The following is a 10,308-nucleotide window of genomic DNA, read 5'->3' as shown; positions in this document are numbered from 1 at the left end:
ACTTTTTTTTATCATGATGTGTGCTTTTAAGAAAAATCCTAATAAATATTTATAATATTATTTTTATTGTTAAATGGTTAGCAGAATTTTTTTAATTTATAAACGTCACCATATGATTTAATAGATAAATGTACAAACTGTATAAAAATTTAAAATATATGTTAACTTCAACTTTTGACTTTATAATTTAATACAAATGCATCAATATTAACTAAAATAAGATCAAACACACTAAAATTTTGACCCGAAGAATACGATATCAATTATGATAATACAAATGGGTTTCCGTCACATGGTACTCCCTGAGACCCGCATGGTCAACCTCTTGTGGCCAACCTCCTCAATTATTTTTATGATCCTTAATACAAATCTTATACTACTTCTACTCAAATTTCCTTAAATATAAACTGTTCCACCAGTTTAGAGTAGAACCCAAACAATACCATACCAACTATCATGATACAAATGATTTGCGGTCTTGTGGTATTCCATGACACCCACATGGCCAACCTCCTCATTTATTGAACAATTGGCCAACCTCCTCAGTTGTTTAACAAGGTATTAGATATAGGAGAAGCCAAAAACAAAATAAGGTTTAAACTTCAAAACATATTTATACGATCCAACACTCACCCTAGACAATACCCACATCCATTCTCTGTTTTCTTTCGGCATTTCCATTTCATATCGGCTATTGGCTTCTTCACATCATTTTTTTTTCTTCTTGCTTCCTTCTTTCTTTTTGCTATTTTCTTTCTTACTCTTTCTGACTGTCATCTGTAACCCCAAAGCCAAAAAAAAAAAAAATGGATACAATGTGTACTGGTGCTGCTCACGAGGTGGCAACCGCTGCTGCGAAAGGTATCTTCCGCCAAGCTATATGTCATATTAGATATGTAATCTTCTACCAGAAATTTGTTGACGAGTTCGAGGGGGAAAAAAACAAGTTGCTGACAAAAAGAAGAAGTGTGTAGGAAGATGTTGATTTTGCACTAGGGAACTTGGAGAATATTAAAACCGAAGTCCAGGAATGGCGCCACAAAGTGGATGAGGGCTTCACTGAAGAGGCAAAGAAAGTGAACGATCTTGAAGTCAAAGCAAAGACCAAGTGTGTAATACCCTGAAAATTTTTACAGTAAGATATTATCCTTGATATAGTAAAATAAGGAAATAAAGTGACAAAAAAGGAAATTTTGAGTTATGTCAATATTGAGAAGTATATTATGATATATTAATTCAAGAAAGGACTAAATTGTAAAAGTGAGAAAAGTTTTGTTGCACAAGAGTAAATATTCATAATTTGAGGGTTAAAGTGTAAATATGAAAAGTTGAAGGACCAATAGTGTAAATAATTTAAGAGTGGAATGATCTAGAAACTAAGGAAAATGGATGAATTAGGACCAAATTGAATAGATGAAGAACTATGAGGGACTAAATTGCAATTTTACCAAATTAAATGATGACTCAAGGATGGAATTTTAAAAGATAATGAAGGGCAAAATGGTCAATTGGAAGAGAGAGAAATCTAGAAAGTAATAATGATGCTAGAGATATTTTGATATTTTATAATTATTTAATTAGATAAATATTATTTTATTAATACTTTAATAAGATATTTTATTATTATTTTATTAGTATATAAAGAAAGAAAGATGAGAAATTCTCATCCATATTTTCCCATGCACTAACGTGAGAGAAAGGGAGGAAGAAAGAAAGTTTTGCTTTCTTTACAATTTGGTCCTTTTACCAAAAATTCACCATTTTCACCCAAAAATCAAATGAATTTCCATAGCTACCAAGAGACAAAAATGTTAAGGAGAGCATGGGGAGTTAGAATATCAAGTTGGATTCAAGAAATAGAAGCTGGAGGAGAGAGAAAATCAAATTAAAGATTAGTATCAATAGAACAAGGTAAGTATATCAAGATTTCAATATGTTTTTAAGTTTGTTATTATTGACAAAGCATGGAAATAATGTTATAGCAGAGTTTTCTTACATAAGGTCCTATGTTTTTGATATGTTAGTGAAGAGAAAATAAGAGAAAGTGATGAGAAATGGTGTAGACAAAGAAAATAAGGGTGTTATAACATGGTAATTAATAGCTTGCACAAAAACAGTTTGGACAGCAGCAGTAGACTAACTTTGAAAAATCACCATAAATTGTAGAAATCGAATTAGAAGATGAAAGGATATGGAATTAAATCTTATTGAGTATAGGTTCTCATAGAAGAAATAGTGTAAGCAATGGATTTGTAAATTTTGAGATATAATGAATTTTGTGAGCCAAGGTCAGAATGAATTCGGGTTCCCCTGTTCTGACTTTGAAAAATCATAAAAAATTGAATAAAAATAATTAGGGGATTAAATTTATATTTATAAAATTCTGAATGAGTCTATTTTTAATAGAGACAAACAAGAACATCATTTGAATCCTGTATGAGGAGATAATTAATTTTTGGTGAAGAGGCGTCAGAACTGTCAGACAGCAGAATAGGGGTAACTTTAAAGAATAAACTATACTTATTGAATGAACCAAAAATTATGAAAATTTTATGGTAAGAAGATATATGAGTCTAGTTTCAGGTAAAATTATCGGATCTTAATTTAGAGTTCTAGAGATCCAGATATAAATAATTTAGTGACTATGACATAGATGGACAGCTTGAATATTCATAAAAGTAAATAATAAAAATTATGGATAATGTTACTTACAAGTGTGTTATCTACATTAAGGATGTGGAATGGAGAGGAGGAGGAAAAATATGTATGAATATTCATCTAGCATGGCTAATTTGCATATTTTAGGCTCAGGGACTAAATTGAATAAAAATAAAACTTTATGGGCAATTTTGTAAAAATGTCAGAAATGACCAAATTGCATGACATGGATAATTTTATTATTTAAATTACAAAATTGAATAAAATTATTAATTTAGTTCAAGATCGGGGGAAAACATGTTTTAGGGATTAAATTGAAAAGTGTTGAAATTATGGAAAATTCTAATTTTTTATAGAATTCATGGACTGTTATCAATATATATGAGAATAATAGCTGGAAATAAGGATTAAATTGCAAGAATTTTATTTTCCTGACCCTAAGGACGAAATCGTCATTAATTAAAAGTTTAGGGGCAAAATGGTAATTTTACCTAGAGCATTAATTAAATGCATTAGAATATGAAATGAATGAAAATGATGATCAAATTTATTTATAAAGATCCGGACGACTCAAATATGAGACTTGATCGTGGAAAAGAAAAGATATCAGATTAATGAAATTATAAACACAAACAAGCAATAAGGTAAGTTCGTGTAACTTGAATTATATTCTTAAATGCTTGAGATTGTATGTTACTTATGTGAATATGATTTGAATGTTCATTGTATGAAAATTTATGAAACATTGATAAATTTGATAAAAGGAGAAGAAATCTCGGTTGAATGAAAGGAAAATTCGATGGATCTCTGAAAAGGAATTGACGGTAAAAGGATCTAGCAGGACGGGTGATCCTATCTGATATAGCCCTCCGAAGAATATGTGTAAAAGGATTTAGCCGGACGGGTAATCCGAATTAGGGTCTGAATTTAGCTCGACTGGTAATTGGATCCAAGCTCATTAGAGTAATTGTCGTTCTGGGATTTAGCCTAGACGGTAATCCCGACAATACTCTATGAGTTTATATTCTGGATTTAGCTTGACCGGTAATCCCTTTGTAAGGATGAGGTTCGCGAGTGTGCTCTCGATATGAAATGTGTAAGACCATGATTGAAAGATACCATGGCAACCTGTGTGTAAGACCATGGTTGAAAGTTACCATGGCAACCTGATATGAAATGTGTAAGACCATGGTTGAAAGATACCATGGCAACCTGATATGAGATGTGTAAGACCATGGTTGAAAGATACCATGGCAACATGACAGAAAATGAGTAAGACCATAGTTGAAAGACACTATGGCATCACGTCAAAGATAAATAAGACCGTGGATGGTAGACGCTATAACATCTGTTGAACAATTGATATTCAGGTAAAATGTATCAGATGACGAATGGTTATATGAAATGGTTGTGTGAAATGTTTACAAGAACTGGTCATATGGAAATATATGTACAAAAGCGTTATATGAAATAATTATGAAAATGGATAAACGAAATAAGTATAAGTACATGGATTATAATTTATGTTAAGTTTGATATAAGCTGTTACCAGAATAAATATACATAAAATATATGGAAATGATGGAGCATAAAATATTGATATAATGAAATGAATGGTATATGTTTGTGAAGAAACGGTAAGAGCATGATATGTTTCATGACATCTACATATATGATTATCTTTGATATGTTGATACAAGGAAATTATGTAATTGAGACTATTATTAAACTCAAGTGCGACATGTCGAGAAAATAGATATATCAATGTTGAATTTATATGAGATATGTGCAAGTATACTAACAATGTTGTTGTTTGATGCTTATACAAGTGCCAAACTGTTGATTGAATGGTAATATATTTATTTTATATGATGCATTGAATCGGTAAGTATTTTAATTTTTTAAGTGATCTGCAAATGGTAGTAATGCTCCGAAACCCTGTTCTGGCAGCGGATACGGGTTAGGGGTGTTACAAAGTGCTTCTTTGACTTGTGTCCCAACATCAAGTCTCGCTACCAGCTTAGCAAGAAAGCAGAAGAAGATGCTGCCAATTTTAAAAAGCTTATCGAAGATGCCCGTTTTGAGCGCGTGGGATGCCCTTATGTTGCTGAACCCATAATCCATACAGACTTTGAGACCTTTCAATCAAGAGAGGAGGTTTTCAATGATATCATGGAGTTACTGAAAGATGCAACAACAAGCATGATTGGAGTGTACGGGATGGCTGGTGTGGGCAAAACATGGCTGGTCAAAGAAGTTGAGAGACAACTCCATGGGGTTAAGTTATTCAATTCAGTAGTTAGAGCAACTGTATCTCGAATTCCTGACATTAAGGAAATCCAAGACCAAATAGCATACTCATTGGGTTTGAAGCTTGAAGAAAACAGTCCGGTTGTAAGAGTCCGTAAATTGTATGGAAGGTTAAGGAATGAGAAAAATGTTCTTATTATTGTGGATGATCTTTGGAAGAAACTGGATCTAAAGGAAGTCGGAATTCCATTTGGAAGTCAACACAAAGGATGCAAAATACTGTTGACCTCAAGAAGTCGAAATGTTGTAAGCAATGAGATGGGTGCTACAAAGACCTTTGCAGTTGATAATTTAGATGAGGAAGAAGCTTGGGAGTTCTTCAAGAAGATGACAGGGAACAGTGTTGAAAGTGATGAGGAGCTGCGATCTACAGCAATTGAGGTAGTCAAGAAATGTGCAAGATTACCACTTGCCCTTGCAACAGTTGCAAGGGCGTTGCGAAATGAAAGTTTATTTGGTTGGAGGGATGCTTTACAACAATTACAGAGGCCTTGCTTGGAACATAGCTCGAGTGAGATATCGGCTGAGGTACATTCGAATATTAAGTTGAGTATCAATCATTTATCAAGTGAAGACCTCAAGCAGATTTTCCTGCTTTGCAGTTTACTGCGTCGTGACACTAGGATTGAAGACTTGTTGAGATATGCTCGTGGTTTGGGTCTAATTAAAGGAGTCAACAGCATGAAAGCAGAACGAGATAGGCTGTTAAAAATGATGCGTACCCTCAAAGAATCTTGTTTGTTGCGTGATAGTAAAAGTACCAATGAGGAGTACTTCGATGTGCATGATCTTACTTATAGTGTGGCCAAATCAATCGCTTCAAAGGACAATCAAGTGCTTGCTTTAACAGAGGTAGATAAGGATGAGGATGAGGATGTTGTAGCAGATTGGCCAAATGGAGAGTCAATGAAAGAGTGCAACGAGATTATTTTGCGGGATCCTAGTATCAACAAGCTTCCTGACCAGTTGAATTGTCCGCAGCTTTTTCTCTTCCTTTTGTTTAGTAAGGATCTCTCCTTGACGTTGCCGGATAACTTCTTCAAGGAAGCAAAAAATCTTAAAGTCTTAGGTTTGACTTGCATGCATTTTTCTTCTTTACCTTCATCAATTGGTCTCCTAACTAGCCTCAGTACATTGTGCCTAGATCACTGCAATTTGGGAGATAACCTAACCATTATTGGGGCACTCAAGAACTTAAATGTGCTTAGCCTTGCTGGATCTGATATCAAAATTGTACCCAAGGAAATTGGGCAATTGTTGAAGCTAAAGTTGTTAGATGTGAGTGGTTGTACTAAACTCAAAACAATTTCAGCTAACGTGTTGCCAAGTTTGTCAAAATTAGAAGAATTATATATGGGTGGCACTTGTATTCAATGGGGACAACCCAATGCTAGTCTTGCTGAACTGAACACACTGTCTCATTTGTCCACTTTAGAAGTTGAAATTCCGGACGCCAAGGCTGCCCCAGAGGACTTCTTTCAGAAGTTACAAAAGTTGGAAAGATACAAGATTTGCATAGGAAAGGAATGGGTGCGGTTTCGCAACTATCAATATTCAAGAACCTTAAAACTCAGGCTAAACACAAGCATTGATGATTTTGATCATGGAATTAAGAAGTTGGTAAAGAGAACTCTAGATTTACAATTGGATAAACTGAAAGGTGTGAAGATTAATGCACTGGAGGAGGTAACAGATGAGGAAAGGCTATCACATTTGCAGAATCTGCATATCCAAAATGGTTTGGATATTGAATCTATCATTAATGCTAGAAATGAATTTCCTCATTTGCAGTCCTTGACATTGGAGGGTCTTCCTCAACTCGTAAGCTTTTGCTGTCAAGACAAAATCGATGGTACCTCATTGCCTCAACGTGAATTGCCACTTTTCGGAGAAAAGGTATGTATAATTCAATATCTTTCTAGTTTTTCTTTCGGGGCTTTCTTTCCTTTGCTGAATCATGCAATATTGCTCTTGTGGTGTTTTTTTTTCTCGTTTTTCTGATCATATTTTATATTTACTAGAATTTTTCTACAATACGACACTGTTTATTGGTTGGCAGACACTATTTTTGGTTTTTTTGAGTTATTAGCTTTTTTGTATTATGTATTCAATAAGTATGTTTTTTAAATATTCTCATAAATAAATTTTAGTTTTTAGAAAATATATGTCATGTTTTGCAATTGGAAGTATATCACCATTAGAAATTTCAAACGGATAATTTTTATTATATTTGGTATTTGCAAAAATAGAATTATAAAGTAAATATTTCTTTAGAATTATATATATATATATATTTTACAATATTTATTTAAAAGTAGATTTAATTATGTGTTGTAGATATCGTTCCGTTCCTTGGAGAAATTGTGGTTGTCATCACTTAATATTACAAGAGTATGGCACAACCAGTTGTAAAATGCATCTTTTTGCACTCATGAGAAGTTAACTACGTTGAAAATCGAGGGTTGTGGAAACATAAAATACCTGTTATCATTTTCTATGGCTAAATATCTAGTTCATCTCAAATACTTTGAGATAACTGCATGCAATTGCTTAAGAGAGATAATATTTTCGGAGGATATAGAAGAAGAAACTCAGGCTACTACGACTTTATCATTATTTCCTCAGTTAAAGTTCTTAGAGCTAAAAGATCTTCCGCATCTGAGTGGATTTTGCTCCAACTCCCAAAATAAAGTTTTGAATTTTCATTCATGAAGTCAATGACGATATACAACTGGCCAAAATTCGACGGTTTCATATGTAGAAATACTATGGAAGGGAACCAACGAATCTCTAGTCAAGGTGATCTGTTTGATAATAAGGTGGGTTAATTCTTAGTTTTTTGGTTTACTCATTTTCTCATTGTTTGACAATAAATTAAACCAACTTTTAATTTCATTATATTGGCATAAGTGCAGGTTGCATTTCCCAGTTTGGAGGAAATGAGTATTTCCGACTTGAGTAAGATGAAGATGTTATGGCGGAACCCACTTCCACCAAATTCATTTCCCAAACTACAACAATTGAGTGTTGTAGGATGTGATAAGTTGTTAACCATTTTTCCGTCTAATATACTCACAACATTTCAAAGGCTGCACCATCTAACCGTAAAGACTTGTGGTTCCTTAGAACACGTATTTGAAATCATGCATGAAGAAAAAGAAACCGCTTTACAACTAAGAGTTTTGCAAATGGTAACATTACCAAAGTTGAAATATATTTGTTTGGAAAAATGATCCCAAAGGAATTTTTTCGTTTAAAAAAAATCTCTACAATATCTGTTTTGGATTGCCGAAGTTTGAAGAATGTATTTCCAGCCTCAATAGCCAAAGACCTACCGCAACTTAATTATCTTGCAATATCTAGTTGTGGAGTGGAGGAGATTGTTTCCAAATTAGAGGAAAGATCAGATTCAGAAGCGGTTGCCAATTTCAAGTTTGATCAACTTTGCACCCTTATACTTTCGAATCTACCGGGATTGAAATGTTTTTACCCGGGTAAGCATACCGCAAAGTGGCCAATGTTAAACGAGTTGGAAGTAGCTGAGTGTGGGGAAATGAGGATCTTTGGTACACAGCTGAACACTAATAATGTAGAACTTGACTCCCCAATCCATCCACCACTTTTCTTGGTTGAAAAGGTATGAATCCTCTCACTCCCACTCTATATATTAAATTATTCTAAAATGTAAATTTGATTTTACTCTAATTCCCGACCCTAATCCATAAATTATAAATCCAACCATTAACTCTAAAATCTAAAATTTTATTTTAAACTCTAAACATCAATCTTAATTTACTATTATTATTGGTTATTTTTATTTAATTAATTAACACAAAATTTATGATAATTAAAGTTCAAATATTATTTAGAAAAATTAATCTACTGATGAAGAGAATATGATATTAATTAAGCATTTTTTTAAAAATATATGATGTTTCATTTATGTAACAGATCGATTCTTCCTGTGTGCATTTTTCTTCTCATGATCATTAGTAATTATTAATTCGAAGATTAACATATTGACTCCTAAATTGTTTTTTGATTGGTTTTCAGGTTATCCCTAAACTACGACATTTGACATTAGATAGTGATTATATTGCAATGATAAGTGATGGTGAATTCTCAAGCAGCCTTTTTCATGAAATAAAAGCTTTTGAAGTGAATTACAACGGTGTTGAATCAGTTGATTTCCAGATTTCTTTCCTTGAGAGATTCCGCACTCTTGAAAATCTTACTATATCTGAATGTGAAATAAAAGAGCTATTTTGTACTGAAGGAGATACCGGTAATGAGGAGATGTATGTTGGGACTTTGTCAACAATTAGAAACTTAAAATTGGTAGCTCTTGATAATCTAAAAGATTATTTATGGAAGCAAGACGTACAAGTGGACCACATTCTACCCAAACTTGAGACTCTTGAAGTTCACGATTGTTGCAATTTGATCTGCTTAGGATCATCCTCAGCATCATTGCAAAATCTCACCACATTGTATGTGGGGAATTGCAATGCAATGAAATACTTAGATACATGTTTAGCAGTCCAAGGTATGACTCAACTCAAGAAGTTGAGGGTAAGAAACTGCATTTCAATGAAGGAAATAGTTGCAACCGAGGAAGGTGAAACAACTTGTGACATTATTTTCAGCAGGTTGAAAAGTTTGGAACTTGTGAATCTACCGCGACCTACGAGCTTTTGTTCAGGCAACCACACATTTGGATTCCCAGGCTTAGAGGAATTAATAGTGAGTGGTTGCCCTGAATTGGAGATATTTTGTAAGGGAGTTTTAACTAATCCACCATTACTGCAAAAAGTAGAATATGGAAAAGATAATGGACTTTGGTGTAGTGACCTTAATAACACTATCCAAGAAATGTATTCAATAAAGGTATTATTGTATATTCCTTTAATTTAGCTTTAGTTATTCTAGCTTATACCATAATATCATTCTTTCTTTCATACGGTTTGGGTCGGCTTCGTTTTAACCTTTATGAACTTTAATCCTTGTTTCTTTGTTGGATTTTGTAGGCTGGGTTCCAAGCTATCCGGTTTTTAGTCCTCTCAGAATTTTCCAGGTCAATTGAAATATGGAAGGAGAACATTCACGAAGTTTAGATTTGAAGAAACTTAAGATTTTAGAAGTTTATGAGTGTAATACCATGACATACATATTTAGCATATCCATGGCTTTAGATCCTGCGCAACTAGAAGACATAAAAGTGAAACAATGCCCTATGATGGAGCAGATTATCAAAGAAGGAGCAGAGGAAACTGAAATGGATACACTCTTGTTACCCATGCTTAAGAAGATAAGACTTGAGTCATGTTCAAGGTTGACAAG

At 33.4% G+C, this 10,308-nt stretch overlaps 1 protein-coding gene across 1 annotated transcript; it reads left to right on the top strand.

The window, feature by feature from the left end:
- Positions 1-806: 806 nt before the first annotated feature.
- On the top strand, positions 807-10,082 carry LOC108478108 (probable disease resistance protein At4g27220). The gene is made up of 7 exons (XM_017780531.1): positions 807-861; positions 997-1,112; positions 4,666-6,864; positions 7,884-8,159; positions 8,270-8,605; positions 9,022-9,855; positions 9,996-10,082. Exons 1-7 carry the CDS (start codon positions 807-809, stop codon positions 10,080-10,082), a joined length of 3,903 nt encoding a protein of 1,300 aa, XP_017636020.1.
- The last annotated feature ends 226 nt before the right edge of the window (positions 10,083-10,308 follow it).

This window comes from Gossypium arboreum, chromosome 11 (assembly GCF_025698485.1).
Source record: "Gossypium arboreum isolate Shixiya-1 chromosome 11, ASM2569848v2, whole genome shotgun sequence".
In the NCBI taxonomy this organism is placed as follows: domain Eukaryota; kingdom Viridiplantae; phylum Streptophyta; class Magnoliopsida; order Malvales; family Malvaceae; genus Gossypium; species Gossypium arboreum.
Note: the sequence above shows the minus strand (reverse complement) of the source record. Positions and strands in the feature narration are given on the sequence as shown.

Bases quoted from the DNA above. Each gene is read 5' to 3' on its own strand.
- LOC108478108 (XM_017780531.1), top strand. From the start codon at position 807: ATGGATACAATGTGTACTGGTGCTGCTCACGAGGTGGCAACCGCTGCT. The intron at 862-996 runs GTATCTTCCGCC...ATTTTGCACTAG, and splicing joins GGCAACCGCTGCTGCGAAAG to GGAACTTGGAGAATATTAAA. The intron at 8,606-9,021 runs GTATGAATCCTC...ATTGGTTTTCAG, and splicing joins CACTTTTCTTGGTTGAAAAG to GTTATCCCTAAACTACGACA.